Source organism: Cydia splendana, chromosome 19, assembly GCF_910591565.1.
Source record: "Cydia splendana chromosome 19, ilCydSple1.2, whole genome shotgun sequence".
Taxonomy (NCBI): domain Eukaryota; kingdom Metazoa; phylum Arthropoda; class Insecta; order Lepidoptera; family Tortricidae; genus Cydia; species Cydia splendana.
This window is the reverse complement of record NC_085978.1, coordinates 8425327-8452665: the sequence shown is the minus strand read 5'-3', so window position 1 is coordinate 8452665 and position 27339 is coordinate 8425327. Positions and strand designations below refer to the sequence as shown.

Sequence of the window (27339 nt, the reverse complement as noted above, 5' to 3'; positions counted from 1 at the left end):
TACGGCGAGAAACTGGCCTAAAGAAGAATCTGGTTTGCATGAATAAGACGTCACGACCTTTTGAGTTTGCAATAATAATAAGACACCACGACCCTAAGTATAGCCTAATGATGATGTATTTGTCAACATATTCATTTATTTTCGTTTAAGTAATTGTTATTATAATTCTTAACGATTTGAAAAGTAAGTAATCTCTTGAAATCAAAGAGACTTGTTGGGTATTAGCAAATTCTTCTGTTGTTTTTTAACTTCTTTTCCTCCAAACGACAACGAAAAAGGTGAAACTGAAATGAGGGGACTATGGTATTAAAAACTAAACAGGTACAATAATAATATAGAACATACATGTTAGCATAATGACGGTGGAAAAGTTGTCAAACCTGCGATTGATAACATTCTTTAAAATGTTTTTTTTAAGTAGCGTATCTTACTAAGTAATACGTTATCTGTAATGTCAGGGCTAAAGGGGAACCTGTAGGGGAGAACTGATTTTTCTCCTGAGTGACATTTGGTTGAGTTCATTTTTTCAGTTGACTGGCAACTATTAGGTATTTGGTAATACAAATGACACAAAAAATTAAACCGTAATCGAGTAACATTTTGTTTTAATATTTATTAGTCGTTGACACTTGCATTCTTTGCCGCATTGCTGCCGCAATTATGACGTTCAATCCGTCACTCATTTTATCAAGGTAATTTACAGATACAGCGCCCACTTCAAGGCCGCATCAGTAATGTCACAACAATAATGCTGCCGCAGTTACCATCTGAACGTCACCTTAAAGGTGACAGTCCATTTCCAACGACAGCAGCACTACCATTCATTTTAATATGGAAATGACAATAACACCGACGCGTTCGTACTAGTAGTGCAGCTGCGGTCAGAAATGGAATGTTACCCTAATGCTTATGAATGGGAAATAATCTCTCTAATCTTAAGATTTTTTGTCCAATGTAGAATTTTTAACGGACGTGTTTTTAAATAAAACAACTGCTAATCAAAAGCTAGTGCCCTAAACGTTCCAGATAGACCCATGTTCTCGTCAAACTGATCTGTGAGCCTGAGTTTCTCGTCGGTGCATGCTTCTCGCATCATTTTCATGTAATTGATATGGTCTTCGGTTGACAGCTCTTGTAGCCATTCGTCTGAAATTATACGAATAGTTTGATGATAGTCAAGTGTCAAATACTCGTACTCATAGATTTAATAACAATGATAATAGGTAAGGTTCGATACATTTAATTACGTACAATATATAGGTTTATATAATATGTAGGCTTTTTGAGATTGCAGTTCTATAAAATGAAGTCCATATCAATTTTCAAATTCAAGGAACTTTAACTAATACACACACAAAGGGACATGTTATATTTACTATACCCAAAGCACTTTCATTGGAATCATGTATTCAACTTTAGGTATGTCGTCTTTATTTTGGTAAAATGCAGTGGTTAAAACAACCTATTACCTATACAAGTTTAAATTCGTACAAATTCATACCTATAAGTACGAACAGTCAAAGTTATTGCAATTGTTAAATTTATGTAGATATACAATACATACATCTTACCATGTAATGTCGAAATCGACCTTTCATCTCCTCCGAAATCCTTAGGCAACAATGATTTTGGCACAAATTCGAACAAAGTTTCAATAGTATTATGAACATGAATGCGCGCTACCAATTTCGCAGTAAACACCTGTTTGAATATGGATACTAGTGTATCGACAACTTTAGAAGAAGAGAGGATGTGGAGGCCTTTCATTCGGATTCCATAACCTTCCTGAAAAATAAATAACCGTATAATGGTTTCTTCATAAGATTCGGTTTCTTTAGAAAATTACAATAATTACCCTTTTTGTTATCCGAACATTTAGGCGTTATTTAGAAGACAACTTTTTATTTTTGCACAGTAGATATAAGGTATTGAAGCAATATTTATACAGTACATAATTATGGTGCTACGAGTACTTTACCGAAGCGGTGGTGGCCGAGTGGATATGACGTCCGACTTTCAATTCGGAGGTCGCGGGTTCAAATCCTGGCTCGTACCAATGAGTGTTTCAGAACTTATGTACGAAATATCATTTGATATTTACCACTAGCTTTTCGGTGAAGGAAAACATCGTGAGGAAACCTGCATACATTTGCGAAGAAATTCAAAGGTGTATGTGAAGTCCCCAATCCGCATTGGGCAAGCATGGGGACTATAGCCCAAGCCCTCTCGCGCATGAAAGGAGGCCTGTGCCCAGCAGTGGGACGTATATAGGCTGAAATGATGAATGATGAATGATGAGTACTTTACCACCCTAGAGTGGGATTAAGGACAATACGTGCCTATGTCCAAAAATTTAAAGGGCCATTATGTACTGTAAAACGTTGTGAGTACAATACACGTGCAAAAACGTAATTCGTGTCTCAATTTATCGCCGCTCGTTGCGCATTACCTTTCCCATTCGCACGGGTATTGTACAACTTACATAATATGGCCCTATTTTTGACATAGACACGTATTGTCCTTTATCTCGACCTAGGGCGGTAAAGTAGCACCATATGTACTGTAATAGTACATTACGTACCGTTAAAAGTAATATAACGTTTTGTAACTCATAAAGATTTGTTCTTGTCACAAAATCCATGATACTTGCATCTCTATGGTCCACGATGATTATGAATCCTTGGCAATAGTCGTGTAGTTTTATATGTTCAGCTAACTGAAAAAATAACAGATGTAATGGAAAATATTCAGTCTCCTGTCAATAAAAAGAACTGTTCAATAGGTGTGTTTCTGTAAGTTGAATTTTTTACGCGTCGGAAGTTAAAAAGCAGGTATTTACGAGTTAATGAGACGAATGAAAATATTCTAAGTACTTACTTACAATTATACTAAACTTAAAGAAATCCAAATGATTATAATGTAGCGGCAACGGTTTTCCTGTTAGCTTGATTAAAGAAATTCTGTAGTGATCCTTCGTTAGTTTTGGTAAATTTATCGTCTTTCTGAAGAATAAAAAAATAATTAAATAGGTACATATTTAGTATACTTTTACCTGTTTATCATCATACTGAACTTCCTATTACCTACTATGGGATTAATCCTAAAAACGTGATTATTTCATACTTTTTGGCCAATTAAAACTAGAGGTTATGTTTAAGAGACTTCAAAACAAAACTAATCTAAATAATAAAATGTATGTAAACTAAAACCACAAAGTAATATAATTCAAGTACGCAGCACAAGCATCGTTTGGTTTCTAAAATATGTAAGTAAATGTACCTATTCTTACATTAGGTAGATAAATGCGGATGTATTTAAAGATACTAACATGATGTCATGCAGTTCCATTAGGTCGTTTTTTGCGTCGGTCTTGTCAAACAATTGTGGTGAAAACGTCCTCATAGTACACATTTTGTCAATTCGTCTCTTAGCTATTTCTACGGAACCTTTAGTTGAAATTAAAATCGCTTCTAAATAACATGGAGCTGCAACAAAAAGTTGATGTTAATAGCACAACAACAAGGTATGTATAGAAATTTAAATCAGGCAACAAGGCTCATATTACAAATACCTTACAGACTAACATACATAATATATGTATTTTATAAACTTATAACTAAACACTATTTAGGTGACAAAACGGCGTGGCTCTGGTACATCGGTTGCTCTTGTGTCGGATTCGGCAGTTTGCCGCGGAACCTCCGAAACACGACACCTTTCGGCCAGAAGTCCCCTGCAGCGGTCGAAACTGTATTCAATTAAATTGCTATAGAAACCAGTAAATTTATGAATATTGTTATACAAACTCCATTCTGCAACAATTGATTCATGCTTTAATGTCGTAAAGTTGATTATCATCCTTTTTTCCTGGCTCCTTCAAGTATTTCTCAAAACAGTAATTTTAATTTGTAGTGGAATATATCTTTTAAGTTTAGACCAATTTTGAAACTTAAGGCGCTCCTAAGTTTGCCTGGTCAAGTTCGGTGTTGACTAGTGCTCTTAGTTAAATTTATTGCGTCCCCAACTAGTCAATCCTAGGAGTTACTAACTTGGACCCCCGAACTACGGGGTCATCGCGCTCTCAAAATAATATCAAACGGCCCGATTCGAACTTTAAGATTACGTCAAGATGCGATATGAATTAGATATGTCAGAATCAAAAGTGACGCTTTTGTTTGAAGAAACGTCACTTTTGACACTGACATATCTAATCCATATCGTATCTAGTCGTAATATTTCACGTATCTTAAAGTTCGAATCGGGCCAACAATCACTATTCTTGAATTAAAGTCGACATTTTTTACAGCCTTTTCGTTTAGGTCAGAAAAAGGAAGTCAAGGAAAAAAATGCTTCACAATTAAAGACTCTGTTGGACATCACAAATCCCTTAAACAAATTATGGCAAGAAGAGGCAGAGGCTATAATTTATTGATATAATCAGAAAAAATAAGATCATCTAACAGCTATCGAATAAATTAACTAACTCATACATAATTTAATCTAAATAATATTTTGTGAACAAAAACTCACGGTATATTTTCTTGACAAAATGTGTCTGCTTCAATATCCATTCTTGGAGTAAATCCACTGCTTCATCCATTCTTCCCGGGCTTTCCAATTTACAAGCTGTTCTAACAGCATTCAGGGTATCCGGGTGAAATGTTATTAATTGCTTCCTTACTGTTGCTTCCATTTTCGAAATCTGTAATAATCAGCGATTTTTAACCGACTTCAATTTCATAGAAGGAGGAGGTTCTGTATTCGGTTGTGGCTATGTTTTTTTTAATTTTTTTTATGTATGTTCATCGATTACTCCGAGACCCGTGGGCCGATTTGAGTAATTCTTTTTTTGTTCAAAAGAAGGTATTTCCAAGGTGGTCCCACATTAATCTGGTGCTGTTCTGATGATGGGATCCATAAGGAATTGAGGGAACTCCTCAATTTTTAAATGCACATGTAGGGTGATTTGGGTATTGTCTTAAGCAAATCAAGCATTTCCTCTTGAAAACCACTAATTTGATGGAGTGGACCTGATGATGATGATTGTTGATGATAATGATGATGATTTTATAAATATAGATTACTCTGGAACCCGTGGTCCGATTTGAGTAACTTCAAACATATCAGTTGGTAACGCATATACTTAAAAACTGATAATATTTTATTTTATCCTTTTTGAAGTCGGTTTTCTTCTTTTTTTGTAAAAGTTTTTATAGTCAGTTGAAATCAGCCGTTTCTAGATGATTTTTGCTGTAACTTTTTTGGGAAATCTGTACCACCATTTTTAGATCCGAATTGTACTTTTATGTCTGATTTTTATATAGTCATGTGGTTGTGCATTTATATGTGATGCTTAATATATAAACGACTATTGTCCTGACGTATACAAATTTCTTCTCTTATATTTTTACTGACATAGAAAAACATTACCAGACGTCTTTCCCTTATCTTTTGTTTTGTCTGCTATAAGAAAGATATATTATGTATGCAAAACACTCTCCTCGGACAACAAGTCGTGATAGATTAAACTGAGGTTATTTTAGGCAGCTATTCAATTTGCGTAGGTAAAATGGAAACCCATATTCGGGCCAACGTATACAAAGTATAAGTATATAAACTGTCTTTTAAAGGCATTGTATTAAATAAATAGCAAAGTGGCAAAAATTTGCACCAACCGCTACGTATATTATTTACTACGCGTTTACGCTCGGAAACGTGGGAACCGTATTTTAGGGTTCCGTACCCAAAGGGTAAAAACGGAACCCTATTACTAAGACTTCGCTGTCCATCTGTCTGTCCGTCTGTCTGTCTGTCTGTCGCCAGGTTGTATCTCATGGACCGTGACAGCTAGGCAGTTGAAATTTTCACAGACGATGTATTTCTGTTGCCGCTTTATGTATGGGCCATTAGTTGCCTGAAATAAAAATTTTCATTTCATTTCATATAACAACAAATACTAAAAACAGAATAAAATATATATTTAAGTGGGGCTCCCATACAACAAGCGTGATTTTTTTTGCCGTTTTTCGCGTAATGGTACGGAATCCTTCGTGTGCGAGTCCGACTTGCACTTGACCGGTTTTTTACTAAAAGTGGCAATTGTTGTTAGTTTCACGTTCCTTCTACGCATTTCTGGGCATTTTTTTGTCCTTTTCGGTCTAATCCTTCTTCATCAAATCTTTATTCGTATTGCGTCACCGTTCTGTCGTTATAGTTATTTTAATGTTCTGAATCCATTGGAATACGTCACTATCGAGGGTAAACAAGTCTGTAGTAACATTGTAAATCCAAGTAATCGGTCAGTGGCCTGGCTGGACCTTTTCTATGACGTCTTTTGCCATGTACCTACCTACTCTTAGTTTCGTCTCATGATATAATACCACCGTAAGCGAAATTTAATTTGATAATCTGTCTTAGAAGCGCATTAAATTTAGGTACCTGCCGTAAAATGGGGTGAGTTGGGTCAAAACTGAAATTCAAACCTCGATAACATTTTATTTATACATATGAAAACTGAATGGTGTATATAATAAGTATTCCGGACGTTTGTATTTTAGTTTTTATTTTATTTTGGGTAGTTCCATTTCATAACTTTGACGATAATGAGGAAAGCCCACCTCACCCCGTAGTGCCTCGTTTTTGGGGTGAGAGGGGTTTTCATACAAAGGTGATTTTGGAAGATTGTTGGATCGATTTTTTTTTATGATGCGTATTACTATAGCTCCATTTTAAATTGGAATACATTATTTTTGTAGCAGTAGCCTTAAAATCCCTTCTCACCCCCCTCTCTCTCCCCATTCATAACCCACCTCTCCCGCGAAACCTACTCACCCCGTTTTACGGTACTTGAGAATGTTTAAGAACAAATTGATGGACAAAAAATACTTTGCATGGGGAGTTATTAGTAGTTTAAGTTAGTAGTAAGTCGCTATTTACTTTTCATCACACTCGCTCAGTAAATGTGTAATTGCACGCAGGTTTAGCGGGAGTTATAGAAAAAGCGTTCTCCCTAGGGAGTTATGTAGTTTCTAGTGCCATAATTAACAGTTTTTTGTCTTTATACTTAGTTTTTGTATCGCAAGTGTGATGAAAAACATTGTGTGTAACTCGGGGCGTAATAATATTGCAAACTCGAGTCTATAAATCGCTCCGGCAAGCCGTCGCGATTTAACTTACTCTCGTTTGCAATATTCAACTTACGCCTCATGTTTCACAATGTACTATTTCATGTATTAATACAACATTTAATGTAAAAAAACCGCGTCTTTTTGGTGCTTTAATCATGTTTAATCTTCAATTAGTTTTTTTCCTTTTGTGGGTGTATTATGTAAGAGCTATAACTTTTTGTAGGTACTGAAACGCCTCCTATTTACCATTCGTGTTGCACCTACTCTCTTTTCATAATACGGAAAGGATCCCCTCTTAGATCTAGTTCCTCAAATACTATGAAATGTGTAGATACTACAAAGTTATTTGACTACTCTTTGCAAAGATTATGCAAGCCAGCGACGCGACACTTATCTCGCCTGTCGCTGTGCATCACTGACGGCTCGGCACTATGTAACTGTCGCGTGTCGAGAACACTGAAAGCATGGGTTAGTGGAATGAAAATGGCAATATAAATGATCTACTATGTTACTTATAAATAAACTAACAGAATCCTTAGGTAATATTAATAATAAACTGAAATAAATGTCATATACTAAGAAAAAGTGACCAAGGCCTCCAGTGCCCCAGGCTGGAATCGAACCAGCGTCCTCTGCTATCGCGGCAGGTGCCTGAACCACTCGGCCACCGGGCCACAGCGACATTAGTCAAATTTTCCAAGTATATGCACTTCCTACTGAAGGCTTGTGGCGCCCCCTGGCCATCTCTAAGGTAGAACAGTATGGTTCGAACCTTCTATCTGGATCATTCTCATGATGATACCGAGCTAGCGAGAGAGATGGCGCTGCCAATCAATACTATGAAGTATTTGAACAAATTAAATTATTTTTCAGAAAATATTTTAATTTGTTTTTATCAAGTAGAAACACTACTATATAAATTATAAACTGAAATAAATGTCATATACTAAGAAAAAGTGACCAAGGCCTCCAGTGCCCCAGGCTGGAATCGAACCAGCGTCCTCTGCTATCGCGGCAGGTGCCTGAACCACTCGGCCACCGGGCCACAGCGACATTATAGAGGACGCTGGTTCGATTCCAGCCTGGGGCACTGGAGGCCTTGGTCACTTTTTCTTAGTATATGACATTTATTTCAGTTTATAATTTATATAGTAGTGTTTCTACTTGATAAAAACAAATTAAAATATTTTCTGAAAAATAATTTAATTTGTTCAAATACTTCATAATATTAATAATTGTGGCAATAACTTTGTATGTAGCAGGTGCAGTGATATATTTAGTTTTTTTTTTATATTGTTAAGATAGATACTTATATTTAGATCACGTTTATCTTAAGTTTTAATAAGATAACAGTGTTTATAGGCCAATGAATAAATGATTATGATTATATGACGTTCAGTATGATATTTAATTTTATAACTTTATTTTACCTACTTTCACCGTTTGCATGGTCTAATTTATTAAATATTTTATTAAAAAAAAAAATCCAGAATAAAAAAATACTAACAGTATCAAACATTGATTCTAGATAATTTAAAATTTTAGTTTTTGTTTTTTCTTTCTGATATACCTACATAAATTAAGTTAAGTAGTACCACTGTATATATATTGTATGTAAATAAATGTTTTGAACATACAAAAAAAAAAAAAAAACATAAAGTTTATTTACAAAGAAAAATACGTGTTTATAAAACAATGGAATACAAAATAAATCTGCTCGCCGACTTTTGTTTACAAATAGTACTTACCGTTTAGAGTGAATCAGAAAATAGTACCAAATATTCTGAACAATTATCCTTGAACACTCAAAAACAAGCGTTAACAATGAAAATAAAAACTAAACAAACTTCCGTGTGCCAAAACATTCTGATAAAAGCTATAACGAATATTTTAAAATGTTATCTGAGCAACACAACGTGTTTGTCACTGCAGAAAATATGAGCGATTTTTCCTCGGCACAGCTCGCTTTATGGTTGCCGATTGTAGTTCACGCAATCTCTTATATAGTGTAGCGTTGTTGAATAAACGACCTTATGGTTTTGAAATAGGACTACATATTAAATGCGACGAACAAGGTATTTATGTCGTTTCGGTTTTAAACAGTTTATATTGCACATTCGGCGTCACTGCGTTCGTGTTGTTACATACTAACTTTTCAACTAAGTATTGGATTTTGTTGCCAGTACATGATCAACATTTACGAGTATAAATATTAAAATTTTTAGTCATGAAAAAAGTAAGGTTCTTTCTTTAGGGTTCCGTACCAAAAGGGTAAATACGGGACCCTATTTCTAAGACTTCGCTGTCCGTCTGTCTGTCTGTCTGTGAACAGTGATAGTGTCTAGTTGAAAGTTTCACAGATTATGTATTTCTGTTGCCGCTTTAACAACAAATACTAAAAACAGAATAAAATAAATATTTAAGTGGGGCTCCCATACAACAAACGTGATTTATTTTGCCGATTTTTGCGTAATGGTATATGGAACCCTTCATGCGCGAGTCAGACTCGCACTTTGCCGGTTTTTTATAACATCGTACGTATGGTATGAGCCAATATTCGTATAGTGTCCAAATTTTAAAAGGCTATCCTATACCTGGTTTTGTTACACTTAAATTTAAACACAGTATAATAGATTAAACTTAAGTCTCGATTTAGCTACCCAAGATAATTAAACCAACGTTATACATACTAAACCTAGTCCCAAGGATTAGCCTCGTTTTAAAACAATGTTACCCTGAGACCTAACATCCTTTATGTAACAGTTACAAAGAGTAATGACCAGAGGAATAGACTTAGCCCCGAGAAAATTCTTTTGTACGAACTGCATAGTTCTACAAATGGAACTTTGCGTTTGACTTAGGATTAACTCACATACAAGAGCCGGAAATTTACTAAGTATTTGGTAGATTTTAAGATTTGGTTGGGTGGAAAGTTAAGTTTGTTTTAATATATGGTATAAAAACATGCATAGTTCTGCCACTGCCTGCATTGTAGCCATTAGAGTAGATGTTCTCTGTCTAGTCTATTAAAGTTTATTTTTAAGTAATTGAGCTAGAGTTCATTTATTTAAATATTTTCACCATATTGTGTAAAAATAAGTTCAAAAACTAAAACCCGACTACTGCAAATCGCGCTCTAAAAAGTATGAAACAAGATAGAATTCTTATCTGAAATTATCGTACAGGAAATATTATAAATGTTATCATTTTTAAATAAAAAATACAACATAATATAATTTACTAAATTTTTTATATATATACAGAGATTCAGAGGATAGCCGTGGTCGTATGCCACGATTATAAACTTATGGTAAAGTGGCATACGACCACGGCAATTTAGTAAATTATATTATGTTGTATTTTTTTATTTAAAAATGATAACATATATAATATTTCCTGTACGATAATTTCAGATAAGAATTCTATCTTGTTTCATACTTTTTAGAGCGCGGTAGCCGGGTTTTAGTTTTTGAACTTATTTTTTATTTAATTACTTTTGGGGTCATGATTTCAATACTACTCGTAACTATTTGAAGTCACTTTATATAACTTTTGCGAGGGCTTTAAAGGCTCCGTCACACAGGCGCGTTTTCCGGGCGGGGCGTGAGCGCGGCGTGAGCGTTTTATATGTAAAAGCGGCGCGCCCCGCTCACGCGCCGCCCGCAACGGAACCTTAAGAGAAGGGCTTGCCGAAGGCGGCCGGCTTTGGACCGCGTGCAGTGCGCCACGTACGTCGGGCTACGCCCGACGGTTTTAGTATTAGGGGGCCGAAGGCGCCCGGCTTTGGACCGCGTGCAGCAATCCACGTACGTCGGGCTACGCCCGACGGTTTTAGTATGAGGGCGCCGAAGGCGCCCGGCTTTGGACCGCGTGCAGCAAGCCACGCGCGTCGGGCTACGCCCGTCGGTTTTAGTATGAGGGCGCCGAAGGCGGCCGGCTTTGGACCGCGTGCAGTGCGCCACGTACGTCGGACTACGCCCGACGGTTTTAGTATGAGGGCGCCGAAGGCGCCCGGCTTTGGACCGCGTGCAGCAAGTCACGTACGTCGAGGCTTGCTCGTTGTTCGACGATCGTTGATTCGTTGAGGTTTATAAGCCAGTCTAGGCACCAGTCCCTAATTTGATTCAGATCTGCCGGTAGTTTGCTATGGTCTATCATACCACATTTATTTATCATACCATATTTCTCACAAAATAAATTCAAGGTATTATGTAGAGTCGGAGCGGCCGAAGCGCTCACAAATATCTGAACACGACCCAACTGTCAAGGCATTGCAGTGCTTGTTCAGATATTTATGAGCACCTTAGCCGCTCCTATATATCTGATGGCGACTGTATCTAGATTTGATTTTTAACGACGGTGTATAGACCACCCTCGTTAACACTTACAGAAGAAATATTCGACGCATTGAGCGAATCCATAAACTTCTTTTCAGTTTGTAACTTCACATGTCTCTTAACGGATTTCAATATTGATTTAATGCAAACCCAATCGGTCAGCTCACGTAAACTTTTATCATTTATTAACCAACATAATATGAACCAATTAGTTGTGAGCCCAACACGCGTTTCCGATACGTCTCAATCGCTACTTGACTTGGTTATAACTGATGCCCCTAATCGGTTCAGCGACCCGGAAATACATCACAACCCACTTCTAAGCGATCATGCTCTTGTTACAACGAATATAAGTATCAGGAAAATCAAAATTCCCCCGCGGTATATAATGACTAGAAACTTAAAAGATATTGACATAATAACTCTGGAATCCGATATAGTTTGGACCCCGTGGCACAAGATACTGGAAGAAAGTGATGTAAATAAAATGGTTTCAATGTTTAATCGTTTTCTTCTTGCAATATTTGATAAGAACAGCCCTTTAAGACGCAAACGCATTACAGATAAAATATGTCCATGGATAACTGATAATATCAAATTCATGATGTCACTTCGTGATGAAGCATTTAAAAGAGCGCATAATTCTAATTTAGACAGTCATAAAAACTATTATAAACAGCTGAGAAATTTGGTTACCTTAAGCATTGAACGAGAGAAAGAAGCATATTTCACCCACTACGTAAATAAAAACAAAAAAAAACCTAACCTGTTATGGTCACATCTAAAAAAGACGACTATCTTCAATGATCCCTGTGGAGATAGTATCCCTACCCATCTAAATAATCCAGATGAAATGAACAACTTTTTTTTGAATGTACCGGGAAGTGTCACACCATGTCCTGATCTGATTCCCTATTTCTGCAGGGAAAGAGCCGAGCGATAAACACCACAGTTTAATATTCTCCCTACCACTGAAAAAGATGTTAAAGAGACTTTGGACAGCATCAAAACTAACGCATGCGGACAGGACCAAATCTCGATTGAGATGATCCGCCTCACGCTTCCTTACACACTTACAGTGATTACTGCCATCATAAATACATCTATAGAGTCTAAATCCTTTCCCGACGCGTGGAAGCTCGCTTTAGTTAAGCCGATACCTAAGAGTGGAAAAGTTGAACAATTAAAAGATTTACGGCCAATCAGTCTCCTACCCGTGCTTTCTAAAGTCTTAGAGCGAGTCGTCGAGAAACAATTTAAGGCGTATCTAGAAGAGAACAACTGCCTTCCTACAGTTCAGTCGGGGTTTCGTGTTGGGCATGGAACTTCAACGGCTTTGGCACATGTTAGTGACGATATTTTAGCAGCATCCGATGAAGGACGAAGCTCTATACTTGTTCTGTTAGACTTCTCAAGAGCTTTCGATTGCCTAAACTCCCAACTACTTCTTGCAAAGTTATCATATTACGGTTTGTCAGATAATGCCCTAGAATGGTTTAAATCATTTCTCACTAAAAGGAAACAGCAAGTAATATCTGAGGACCAAAACGGAAACCCCATAATGTCACAAATAATGGAGCTAAGCCGAGGTGTACCACAGGGGTCAATACTCAGCCCTCTTCTATTTGTGACGTTTACGGCGGACATAATTAAGGTTCTAAAACACAGCAAAGCCCATCTTTATGCAGACGACACGCAAATTTATAAGTCATTTTACGCCAAGGACTCGGAACTTGCTATCATTGAGCTAAATAATGACCTAGAAGCTATTAATGAGTGGTCACATAAAAACGCCCTTGTCTTGAATGCGGCCAAAACTAAATATCTAGTAATGGGCACTAAACGACAAGTAAGCAATGTTATTAGTCAGAATCTAAATATAGTAATAAACAACGAGGTACTTTAGTCGACCTATCATAGATTGAAATTTATTAGACAACAATGTTAAAATAATACTTACACAAAACCTTAAACTAACAACTAAATACTAAATATAAAATATCTCTCCCAAGCTACCCGCTTCTGGAATGGACCCTAGAATGCTGGCGGCGTTGCCCCTTTGAACCGCCAGACTTAATCTTTGAGCCAAGAAGGAGCCCGCCCTGTGGTCGCCCGAGACGCCTATTAGCCTGACCGACACTTCCTTTATTAACTGTTTGGTGTCGGTCGACCATGGGCCCAGTGTTTCAATGGCGAGCGCCGCAAAATCGTATGTGTCCGTTAGAAACGCATATTTGCGGCGCTTTAGTGTCTGGGCCTGGTCCGCGGCAGTCCCGGGCTTCCGGGCCGATCCCTCAACGTGGGACGGTGCTAGCGTATCGACGCAGGTAGCGTCCCACGCTAAAGGGCGGCCAAGGCTCCAGGGCACAAGAGTGCAGCCGTCAGGTCTCTTGCCATCTGTGGCAGAGAGGCCTGACGGTTCCAGAGTTGCGGGTAAAGAGGCGGTGCAAAGAGCGCGGCGGATCAGGTCGTTCAATGTGGCGTGTCTATATAGTCGGCCTGCGCTCATTTGGCAGTGTAAGCCGTGCCGTCCTAAAGCATCAACAGCTTGAGCGCATCGACTACAGGTGTGGGGCTCGCATATTTTTAAGCCCAGGCGGAGGCAGACAGCGATGCGTAGGGCTGAAGGATCTAGAGTGGAGCCAAGGTTTCGCGATGGAAGCGCGTGCAGCCAATGTCCTGATTCCTTTTCGGAAACGGCTAATAGCCTCGCCCGTTCGTAGTCGTTATGGCAGTTTTGTAGTAGGAGTTGGTGTTGCGATTTTATATTTATGACGTCCCATGTTGCTTGGCTAGATTTTTCCTCTGGTACCCGTTCGACGGGATGGTCTGCACTCCAAGCCGATTCAGCGTCCGCCAGGCACGACACCGACACATTAGCGGTTGAAGGGGTACGTAATATACCACCAATGAGGGTGAGCGTGCTATAGGCAGACGACAAAAAGGCCGGGAGAGCTAAACTGCCCGTCAAACGGATACCAAGACCGCCGTATTTGATCGGGAGGGTAGCCTGGATCCAACTGGGGGAAGTGAAGGTTACGTTCAGAATTTTACTAACGGTGTCCTTTAAAATTTGGTCGATGTTTGCAGTAATTATGGGGAATTTCCAAAGTGGGGCGCAGCGAAGGATGTACAAAAATTTGGGCGAGAAAAGGCATAGACGTAAGATGTAGAGGGCCATATGTGGGTTGATTTCATAAAAAAGGTTGGAACACTTAAAGAATTTTTCTATTTTGGAATTTATGCATAACGGGATGGATTCGTCTAAAATGGGGGCTCCTAAAAGTGTGAGGGTTTCGCGGGTTAAAATGGAAATATTTGGTGTGAGCTGGTTAATCTCGTTGATAATAGAGGATCGGGTATTGGCCGGAACGGCTTCTGAAATGAACATTTCACACTTATTAAAATTGATTGAAAGACCGATTTCTGCGAAGCGGTCGATTAAAGTTTTAAGGTCTGCCAACACAGATGACTTACTGCCACCGATGGTGCCGTCGTCTAAATACCAGAGATTTAGGTCCGATGTGAGCTGAGTGATGACGGGGTGGATGGCTAGGCTGAAAATTGCGGGCCCTAGTGGGTCTCCTTGCTGACATCCTACACAAGAAAGTATTTCATTATTTTTATACATAAGCTTTGAAGTGGTCCCGTAACATTGCCAAAGGTAGCTATAAATTTCTGGCAAATCATTTTCAATTTGGTTCAATAAGATGCCACGGTCTATGGAATTAAAGGCGTTTTTAACGTCAACTTTCACAAGAATTTCGAAATGTTGGCTGTCTAAAAAAGAGCGAGTCGCATGTACTGCCGCTTCACACCCTCCTTTAAGTCCAAAGCCCAGCTGGGTAGGTTTAAATTTGCTTGTTAGACGGGAATGAAACTCACGGCAACAAATTTTTGATGTGAGGCGCCGAAATGTGTTTCCGACTGCAATTGGTCGTATTCCGCCATCTTTTTTCATGAGCGCAACAAGATTAGCCCCATATAGTACGGGGACGATGTCTTGGCAAACTTGACCCGTAAGCATAAGGTTTGTGAGTGCGGTTAGCTCATCCAGTAAAGTCTCACCGGCATCTCCTGCAAGCGGGCTAGTTAAATCTTTTAGGTGTTGCGGAGAGATTCCGTCTAGTCCGCCTGCTGACCCAGTTGGAAAGGAGAGTATCGCATGTAAGATTGCAGTTTTCGATACTTGTAGTGGCTGGGAAGAGGTGGCCGGTGGGTTGGGTTGCAATGAAGATGTTGAAACGGAGGGGTGTTTCTCTTGCAGGTCATTGAGCACGGCAGGAGAGCAAGTCGCCAAGGTATCGCTGGAAAACAGTAATCTAGTTGCTCCTTTTATGTTGCCATCGGATAATTTATTTTCTATCGATTTGCATTTGTACTTTGGGTTGGTTGATAATAAGCGAGTAGTTTGGTCTGTCGGGTTGTGAACGGAATGAGGTATGGGAAAGGAGGGGTGAGTTACGTTACTTTTGATAATTGATGTTAAGCTTCGGTTTGATTTCATTTGTGGAATATGTAAATTTTGATAGGCAAATGTTAAAAGACGTTCCCAAGAAGCATTGCTGTTATCTGCTACCACTCTGGCTATGCACTCCGCCAGACTTCGTGCTACAGAAGAACGAGCACCTTTAGGTATACGTTTAGTCAATTTTGTTTCGTTCTTAAGGGTGGCTAGCAATTGAGCTAGGGATATAATTGAGCTAGTAGCCGGGTGAGTATTAGCGTTGCTGTTGGTTGCCACGTTGTTAGTCGCTGTTGGGGGCAGTTGCGGGTCGATTCGCGGGCTATGAGCGCGAACGCAGTGAATATTGAGGCCGCGTTGGCCTTTGTACCGTTTATGGTCGCAGCAGATGGGACATTCCAGGAGCGGGATCTCAGGTGGGGCATTTTGATTAAACATTGAAAATTTACATAAAAATACAAAGAAGTATAGATACAAAGACAAACACTAAATAGCAAATGAAAGAGAATTATTTACAACACATTTAAATGTCTTCATTCGTTGGAACGTTTCCCAAAAGCGAAGTAGATTCCTCCAAAGGAACAGCCGTGACCTTGCAGAACTGGTATACACTTGAAGCACTTAAAGAGCACAACGTTCAAGGCTGACGCACTCACGAGGTACTTGAAAGAGTTACTGAAGCTAGAAATTTGGGTTTAGTTATGGATGAGCAGCTAAGATATATTGACCATATAAATATGAAAATAAAGAATGCCTTTTTTAAACTAAAGGTGCTGTATAATGTACGCAAATATCTCGAATATAAGATAAGAGTCATCCTTACTGATTTACTCGTATTATCTCCCTTTAACTATTGTGACACGGTGTACGGGCCGAGGCTGCACAAATATACGAAGCGCGCCATTCAGAGGGTTCAAAATGCCTGCGTACGATTTTGTGTTAATGTCCCAAAAAGGGCTCACATATCTCCAATCCTGGCTGAGAAAGGGATACTTAACATGGAATCGCGAAGGGAACTTCACATAGCATGCCTGACACAGAGTAGTGTATACTAAGAAACCGATTTATCTTTTTGAGAAACTATCCCTCCGCAAAGAAAATCGATACCCCACACGAGAGGCAATAAAGCTGAATTTAATAGTGTCTAAGCATAAATATGCAGGGTTTAAGGGTAGCTTTAGGTACGCTGCCTCAAAAGTATGGAACAATATACCACCACCTATTAGATATAAACGTTGTTTGATTACATTTAAAAAACACTGCAAACGCTTAATATTTAATAAACAACAGGAAATGGCAAATGTAACCTAGGTACAAAAAAAAAATAATTAAAAAAAAATGGATACAAGTCTACAAGATTTTCGGCACTTTGTTATTTATTTACTTATATAAATTGAAGTTTATTTTTGGCCTTTTTTCCGTTAGTTGCTAAGTCTAAGTATTGTATTTGTGTTGTGTAGATGTTAAGTACGGAGCTAATTTAATTTATTTTAATTGGTAACCTGGTCTGGGCTGAAAAACAGCGCTGCAGTGTCACTCATGCTGAGTTGATACTAGCAGCATTATGCTGACGCCCAAACCATTTGTCACAGCATATGGTTAATAATTAAGTTACAATAAATAGTCTGGTTAAGATTTTAGATAATAGGTATAATGTTTATAGGTTAAGTAACTTCTTTATTTTTTTTTTTAATATTCTGTGTTCTGTATTCGCTGTTGTGGCAATAAATACATCTTCTTTCTTTCTTTAATAACACAAAATTTGGCTTTTTAGTAGGTTTTTAGTTTAATTGAAGCCCAAGTTCATCTAACTTTCACATTATTAAGTATTTTTACTTGTAAACCGCGAGCTAAATTGCAACCAGTCTATTTATGTGGCTAAAAATAGTTTACATGAATACAGACTAATGAACATAGATGCAACTTTACTATTAAATAGTGAGCGGCGCTCACATAAGAGACCCAATATGTAGTGACCGCGACGCCAACGAGTCTTCTTAATGCTTTATCTAATGGTTGGTGCTCTGTGTCTAAATTGTGTTTGATAATACCAAAACACATTTTCAGTCTAAAATTTTCTCGAAATATTGAATATTTAATCAAACTTATTAACGACTTTCCAATGTTAATTTACCTTAATCCCGCCTTAATAAAACTTTAACGAGAGGGCAAGTTTAATAAAATCTCAATATCGTTTCTTATTTACTTACCTTGAAACTGGTTTCTGCCAACTTTCGTCCCAAGTATCGTGGCAGCAAAAAAATGTAAGAAACTAAGCTATAACAAAGAGAAAGAAGTTTTTGAACGCAAAGACACAACTTTGCCGAACAAAACTTGCGTCTCTTTGTGACACATGGTCAGAATGCTGAAGTTTTTTCTTTGTAACTCGATACTGTTTTTAATAAGAGACAGAAATATCAGAAAAAGATGTCTGTAATGTGAAATGTAGATAAGAAGCAAAATTAGGTTTGTGGTTAGTTGGTATAAAGTGGAGCCTTTGATTGCTGTAATCAGTAAGTTGGTGTGATCAAAATAATGATACACCTCAATGATTTGATTTGTTTAGAACTTCACAATAGATAGATTTACCATAATTGATTAAATTATTATGATTATTTCGTCTAAGTGGCCAACGAATTAACTATCGGGTAACGTGAAGACCTGTTCTCTCTTTTCTTGAAGATACCTATTACCTATATAGAATTCATGATGATGATGAGTGAATGATGAATGAATGATGTATGAGATTATGCAAAATATGGTGTGTTAAATGTAGACACGTACCTATTTCTAAGACTCACACGAACATAGCCGCCACATATATCTTTGTTTGGTATTTTGTCTGGAAAAACCAAGTAACTTCGATTGAAAAAAAAACAATCATGTACGTATGGGAGCGGCTTTTGGGCAGCGGGTTCTTATGACTTTAAGTCACCACATTTTAGGGCAATAAATAAATATATGTTGGCTGTGATCAAAGTACAAAAATATACGACTTTGTTGACCTTATTATGAGTTGCAGTCAAAGTAAAATGGCAGACTTTTGTGGCGAAATGAATATTTAGAAACTCGGGTTCAAAACAATTATTCTGAAAGCGTTCACTTGTCGAGAAATTAGAGTAAGGAGTCGCCAATGAACAGTCTCGAAAATTCAATTTGCAAATGCATTGATGAATTATTAAAATTATTAGGGAAACGATGTTTAAATTGTTATAAACCAATTGAATAATACCTACTCGACGTGTAATATTTCAATAATATTATAAATTGACGAAAAATTAGAGAAAGGAGTCAGCAATGAACAGGCTTGAAAATTTAATTTACAAATGCATTAATGAATTATTAAAATTACTAGCTGTTGCCCGCGACTTCGTCCGCGTGGAATCTTATCTTCAACATCTTACATCTTTAGTACCTATAATTTTCATCGATGCAAACTTTATAATACCTACAAACATTTAATATAATGTTATTGCCCTTTTACCAAGTTTGAAGTTCCTAGCTTGAAAGAAAATTTATACCCCATATAAACTTACATCCCCTTTTTAACCCCCTTAGGACTTTAATAGATATAGCTATAAAAATAACTGATTAGACTAAGATATTATTAACTGATACTAAAGTTGAACCTAGAAACAAAAATTAATAGTAATGTTATAACAGATTACATAGTTTTAAAGAATGTTAAAATTAAAATTATTTTTTCTTATCTTAAGTTGACTTGCATGACATACAATGTACATCTGCGGGCTCAGCACGGTTCCATTTTTATCTAATATCACTATGCGCGTCCCTTTCGCACTTACATACTTGTTAGAACGTGACAGTCATGGTGACAAGGGATAAAAACGCGACCGTGCTAAGCCGCCTGGTCTCCCGCGATACAGGCCTAGCCTAGTGCGGGGACTCCTGGAATCTCTGAATGTCAAGTTGGTTATGCACAACTCTTATCAGTAACTCGTGTTGTTATGTTACCACTGTATTCTTTCTGTGCAATAAAAATATTTTTTACTTTTACTTTTACTTTACTTTAGGGGTTGAATTTTTAAGAACGTTGAAATAACTTTTCTTGTATTCTAATAATATGCCCTTATACAAAGATTCAAGTTCCGCACTCACAAAATATTTGATCTCCATACAAACTTTCAACCCCTTTTTCACCACCCTGGGGGATGAATTTTCAAAAATGCTTAAATTCGTTTTCATGTTTATTAATTTAATACCTTTTTGCAAAGTTTCAAGTTCCTAGCTTAAAATAAAATTTGCACCCCAAGACGAACTTTCATCCCCCTTTTAACCCCCTTAGGGGTTGAATTTCCAAAAACGTTGCAATTACTCTTTTGTAATCGGCTATTATGCCTTTCTAAGAAGTTTCAAAGCATTTGTAATGGATTCAAACGTTCAACCCCCTTTTAACCCTATTAGGGGATGAATTTTACACAACGTTGAAATTACTTTTCTTGTCTTCTAATAATATCCCTAAATAAAAAAGATTCGAGTTCCGCGCTCGAAAAAATGTTTGATATCCATACAAACTTTTAACCCCTTTTTCACCACCTTAGGGGATGAATTTTCAAAAACGCTATAATTCGTTTTCTTGTATTTTAATTTAATACCTTTTTGCAAAGTTCCAAGTTCCTAGCTTAAAATAAATTTTGCACCCCAAGACGAACTTTCATCCCTTTTTAACCCCCTTAGGGGTTTAATTTCCAAAAACTTTGGAATAACTTTTTTTTGTAATCGGCTATTACGCCTTTCTAAGAAGTTTCAAAGCATTTGTAATTTATTCAAACTTTCAACCCCTTTTTAACCCTGTTAGGGGATGAATTTTACAAAACGCTGAAATTACTTTTCCTGTCTTTTAATAACATCCCCAAATACAAAGATTCAAGTCCCGCGTTCGAAAAAATGTTTGATATCCATACAAATTTTCAACCCCCTTTTCACCACCTTAGGAGATGAATTTTCAAAAACACTGAAATTAGTTTTCTTGTATTTTAATAATATATCTTTTTACGAAGTTTCAAATTCCTAGCTTAAAATAAAACTTGAACCCCATACAACATTTCATCCCCTTTTTAACCCCCTTAGGGGTTGAATTTTTCAAAATCGCTTCTTATCTCTTGTACACTTTATAAATGTAATCTGGTGTGCAAATTTCAACTTTCTATCTTTTGTAGTTTCGGCTCTGCGTTGATGAATCAGTCAGTCAGTCAGTCAGTCAGTCAGGACACTTGCATTTATATATATAGATTAGGGAAACGATGTTTAAATTGTTGTAGACCAATATTATAAATAAAAAGATTACGACTAGAATCAAAATGCACAGAAAATCTTTAATTTAATTTAAAATTTTCAATTGAAACGGATTCATTTTTGAACTTTGTCTACTGTAAAACAAACATCTGAAAGTTATGGATACCGCACAATCGACCCTTATAAAGAACTGACCCATATTCCGTAACTCGTACTAAAATTATTATAGCCCTTTAAGTATTTCGCAGTGAAATCGAATCGTTACGATTCGGTCCATTATCTCTTTATGTGTCGACAGGAAAGGTCGAAGCGATTTTTTATTGTCAATTTTAATGGTATTTCTTATACCTCGTTATCTTTTATTTTTCTTTGCTTAAATGTTCCACTGCTGGGCAAAGGCTTCCTTGATCTTCCCGACTCCCGTTGATGTGCTTTTTCCGGCCAGTTGCTAAGGAATGTCATCCCGCCATCTCCGTTATCCTCCTCCCCATCTTCTAGTCCTCGTTTTCTATAAGCTATTTTCTGGAAGAACAATAAAAATATACTGAAGTTAATGAATTCGTTTAAAAAGACAATAGTAAGACATTGATTAACCACGATCAACTTGCCATATTAATTATAGATTATGAAATAAACTTATTCAAGGTAATGTTACTGTGTATAGGAAAATAAATAAGTAGTAAAATTTAGTTAAAAGTTATAAGTATTTATTTGCTGAACATTTTGAAATGCAATATCAAATATAAACAACAAATTACTCACTCTACCTTTATAATATTAATCCAAACAAACAATCCAAAGTCAGATCTTTGCTCGAAAAATTAACCGAAGGGCGACTCCGATGGTTTGGACACGTCAAGCGCCGAGAATCCGAACACATGACACGTAAGGTGCTAGACATGTTCCCCACACAATCACGACTAGGAAGACTCCGAATGACATAGCTGGCAACAGTGAAAATGGATATGGAAGAAGCCCAAATCACACCTGAGACGACCCAGAACCGTAAAGCCTGGCGAAATATAACTAGGAGAGCCGACCCCAAATAATGGGAAAAGGACAAGGCCTCTTCTTCTCCTTGCAAAGAGAAGAAGAAGAATTTGGATTTTTACATACAATTTATCAAAACATATTTCAACAAACGTACAGAAATTATAATCAATTATCAGTACATGTTGAATTATTGTGTCCGCTATTCACTCAACAACAAGACAAACATTTTTCCCGCACACAGTCCCGACAGTCCCGTGCATGATTTACGAAGCAATTTATTATTATTTTCATTCGTTCTTTGTTTCGTAATTGCGAAAATCACACATTCTTTACGCGTGCCCTGTTTTTATGAACAATTTTATTTATTTTGAACAACCCTCTAAAGGTGACAGTCCATTTCCAACGACAGCATCACTACCATTAATTTTACCATAGAAATTGACAATAACACCGACACGTTCGTACTAGTAGTGCAGCTGCGGTCAGAAATGGAATGTTACGCTAACCCTCCAACAAGCTGTGGTGGCCGAGTGGATATACAACGTCCGACTTTCAATTCGGAGCTCGCGGCTTCAAATCCTGACTCGTACCAATGAGTTTCTCGGAATTTATGTACGGAATATCTTTTGATAATTACCGCTAGCTGTTCGGTCGTATGTGAAGAGTCAATTCAAAAGGTGTAGGTACCCAATCCGCATTGAGCTAGCGTGGGGACTATAGCCCAAGCCCTTTGGCGCATGAGAGGCCTGTGCCCAGCAATGGGACGTATATAACATATACATTATGGAGATTCTTTCAGAAGCTTGTGGGCTTAAACCGTCGAGCCATTTCGTTGTCGGCTAACGTACGTTTGGAAGTCATTAACCATACAGTTAAATAAAGATAACGTGCACGTATGCTAACCCTACGTAAAAAATGTAAAGGCATTTTTTAAATGTTCCTGCATTCTAGATCTATTATTAGAATACCTATACCTATTGCTAGAATATGAACCTTACTTTAAAAAGAAAGATGAGATTTCTATGGAAAAAGATTGTTTACTTTGGGGTTACCGAGTAATTATACCACAGACTATTAGAAATTGTTTACTGCAGGAGTTACATGCAAGTCACTTAGGGACTACAAGGATGAAAGAGATATCTAGATCCCATCCTCGTCGCCAATGTTATAACGCTAATTAACTTGGTGTAATTAATTAATACGACCAGATAATATTCGATAAGCAAACGCTTTATTTCAGACGACACGAATATAGAACATGACATTGACAGATGCTCATAATGGCGGGAGACTGCTGCTGAGTTGCCAGCTCTATATATATATACAACAGTTGTTATACATAAAAAGATAAACGCAACATTTTATGACGAATAATAATAAAATAACCAACCTGTAACGCGTCACGTTTTCAAGGGATGATAAAAGAATTTTAATACAAAAAGTATATTTGTATTTTTGCTGGAGTTTTCAGCATGTATAAATACTTTTTAACAGTTACTCAACAATTTTATATGCATTGCAAATAATTGTACAATTTAAACATGAAACATTTCCACACTATAAGTACCAAGGTAATAATTATATGCAAAATCACTAAGCAATATTTTCGAAAATGACGTCTGTTTGTTATCATTCGCCCGTGCGTCTCGCTCGCTTAAATAAAAGTACGATTGAAATGCACGCGTTAATTGACAAAAATATGACATCATTTTGGTATCAAAATGTACGTTCGAATTGGCCTCCAGTTCATTTCCCGTGCGTACTGCGTGTGCGCCGTGCCGTGCAGTAACCACAGTGCTGTGGTTACTGCACGGTGCACCACAGTGCTGTGGTTACTGTACGGTGCACCACAGTGCTGTGGTTACTGCACGGTGCACCACAGTGCTGTGGTTACTGCACGGTGCACCACAGTGCTGTGGTTACTGCACGGTGCACCACAGTGCTGTGGTTACTGCACGGTGCACCACAGTGCTGTGGTTACTGCACGGTGCACCACAGTGCTGTGGTTACTGCACGGTGCACCACAGTGCTGTGGTTACTGCACGGTGCACCACAGTGCTGTGGTTACTGCACGGTGCACCACAGTTCTGTGGTTACTGCACGGTGCACCACAGTGCTGTGGTTACTGAACGGTGCACCACAGTGCTGTGGTTACTGCACGGTGGCAAGCAGGACACCCCTAGAATTTCTTGAAACTCGTGCTGACCGCTAGTACCCCACCACTTACAACATTTACTTACTGAATGTTGAAATATAAATGCTACTTTAATAATCTCTTTTAAAAGATACTTGAAAGGAAGCTAAAATATACCTACTTACCTATAAGTAGTTTATTTAACACACATCCATGTTTAAGTATGTAATATTTATTAAGGACAAAGTCAGTTGCTAGCTCAACTGCAAAAAAAAAACCCGAAAAACAGGTCTAAAGGATTTATCAAAAACTTTTATCTATTCCCTAGACATTATGACGAAGTTAATGCTCCATAATTTACTATTCCAACTTATTACGAAGTCTGTTTTTTCTCAGTTTAGCTAATTTATTTTCAAACTTCCTCAAACAAAAAGCAGATGCCCCATACATCAATTCTAATTTCCATTCAACAAAGAATGTGTTAAGATTGCAATAAAAAACAACCGCCATAATACAGTTTCCAGAAAAATAAAACACATTGAACAAGGCAATATATCTCACCGAAACGCGCGTTGGAAATCCGACCGAAAAAAGGAATATTTATTTCGTCCCCTCATAAGTTTTGTTTCCTCAGGCGTTGAATATACAAAGAAACATTTGAAATTAGTATCTGTCTGGAGTACAATGGCCTCATTGTGCGCACAAAGGACAGAACCCAACTATAACACAATTTCTACCATTTTCGCGACGAGGCAGTCAGTCATACAGAAGAGAACTATTGTGGGGCTCCCCTTACAAATGACTTGACGCTCTGTGACTGAAAGTTGCGTTTAGGCATGCTATCCTTTCACGTTAAATGTAAGGGAAACAGCGACAAATGCCTTATTTTTCGATACGTTAGCCAATCACATCTTCTGTAAGATTTGTTTGGAAAGGTAACTTTTTCAACCAAAATACATTTCGTTGTTTATTGCCGTAAACATACCGTTTTCTATGATAAACTTCTGCACTAAAAGGGTTATCCTGAATCAGATACAGTAAGTATTTAAACTGAAATTTAAGAAAAAAGTTTTAATACTTAATTGGTTTCTGGTATATTTATGTAAATGATAAGATATACTCCCTATATTACGATGGTAGCAGCTAATTGCATGCTGTTGGCGCAACACGGGTACCCTGACGCCTACAGTTTTCGCCACCTTTAGTTCCCTAGGTAAAATATTAGAAGGTTAAGTGTAACATGCATCTCAGAGTTTTCAATATTATAAACCTATTACATTGTCTATGTGTGAAGGACATACCCTGGGAGGACCTAGGAGCAATGATTTCGCTCGAAATAGCAAAAAATAAAATTTTTGTTAGTCCTATATTTGATAGCTCTCAACTGTCAAATTAGTCAAATTATTATATAATATATATTTACACTGCAATGTCGCGTAACACAAGTTCATAAGACATTTATAATATGAACCCCTGACGACTAAAATGAATGAATATTATTATTATGACCACAAACACTGCTATTAATTCGCCCTGCACTACGCTTAATAACCGCTATGTTTTTATCAACGTCGCTGTATTGTTGGTAAGAATTATTAATGAGCGTCACGTTTTCGTCCAAGACAGACGGCGCATTTAGGGATAATTTACTACAAGGCAATAGTGATATTGTCCCATTAAGGCTAGGTTCTTCCAAATCAAACTATTTTTACCTAGCCGATTATGGGATGGGTTTTGATTTTAGCAATCTAATAATGTCTGTTAGTAGACGTATATGTGGGTACGTTTGTGTCGACAATTACACTGTGTTGATTATTAATCGATATTAAACTTTCGTGAGACATATTTTAAAATGTTTATACGACAACGGTTTCACTCACTTGAATTTTTAGAAAGAAGGACCCCCGACGGTTCCGAAACATGTCGCCAATAGCGACTAAAAATTCAAGTGAGTGAAACCGTTGTCGTATAAACATCTATTATTAAATTGAAATGTGTATGATTTCACTCTCCATGCCCTGGATTCGATAAAATAAACGTTAACACATTCAGGGCCAAGAACCCGACTGTCGGGTACCCCGTTCGTAGCGACTACGCGCTCCATACGGCGAAACCAATGAATGTGTTAAGCGCAAACGAGATTCATAACAGTATCCAACCAAAAGCAGATATTTAGTCTGAGTTCCACGCTAGATTTCTTGCTTAGGTATATGTAATTTAGTGGTCACCAGTGGTCGAGTCGGAGAGTAAGAAAAATAAAATATTTTTCACAAGGGATTACCCCACGCTACTTAATGTTATTAAAGCTATTTGCTTATTGCTCTAGGGAGAATACTGAACTTGCCCACAATAAGCTAGAAGCTAGCCGGAATTACCACTTTTAGGTCTTTGTGTAAGCGTGTAAATATTTACTAGCGACTCGCCCCGGCTTCGCACGGATTGACAAGTTATTCACCTAAGACCTAAACCTTTCTCAAGAATCAATCTACTGATAGGTGAAAACCGCATGAAAATCCGTTCAGTAGTTTTTGAGTTTATTGCAAACATACAAACACAAACAGACAGACGCGGCGGGGGACTTTGTTTTATAAGGTGTAGTGATTACACTTGAAATTAAAATTAAATAATATATGTATGATTAACGCAAATGGTAAAATATATAAAAGCGCACTTTTTCCTTAGTAACGTGGATTTTAATTATACTTATATGTGATTCACATGTTAACCCTATCGTTTAGAAGTCAATTTTGTATTGTGGATAACGGTCGTCTGAAGGCATGGAAAACTTTTTCTTAACCCTCAATTTCACGGTGCGTATGTAGTCACTTTAAAATATATTTAAAAACGAGTAAGTGAAAAGATAACACATAAAACCATAAAAGCTGTTCCACAAACATTTTCTACTTCAACGCTACGACAAGCGTCAACATACGGCGATAACCGAAACTGATATTTTCGCCTAGTCGGTAAAACCTCAATATTCTACACTCCATATACTGCAATTTTCTGGACTACAACCGCAAAGCC

The 27339-nt window shown here is 37.4% G+C and overlaps 2 protein-coding genes across 2 annotated transcripts in view; one reads left to right on the top strand and one right to left on the bottom strand.

The window, feature by feature from the left end:
• LOC134800193 (TWiK family of potassium channels protein 7-like) overlaps positions 1–27339 on the top strand; it is a 76505-nt gene that overhangs the window by 20910 nt on the left and 28256 nt on the right. The window lies entirely within an intron of this gene.
• Positions 946–9083, bottom strand: LOC134800225 (uncharacterized). The gene is made up of 7 exons (XM_063772723.1): positions 8876–9083; positions 4531–4702; positions 3329–3485; positions 2882–3002; positions 2582–2716; positions 1572–1785; positions 946–1146 (listed from the first exon to the last, which is right to left on the bottom strand). Exons 2-7 carry the CDS (start codon positions 4691–4693, stop codon positions 995–997), a joined length of 942 nt encoding a protein of 313 aa, XP_063628793.1. The 5' UTR covers positions 4694–4702; positions 8876–9083; the 3' UTR covers positions 946–994.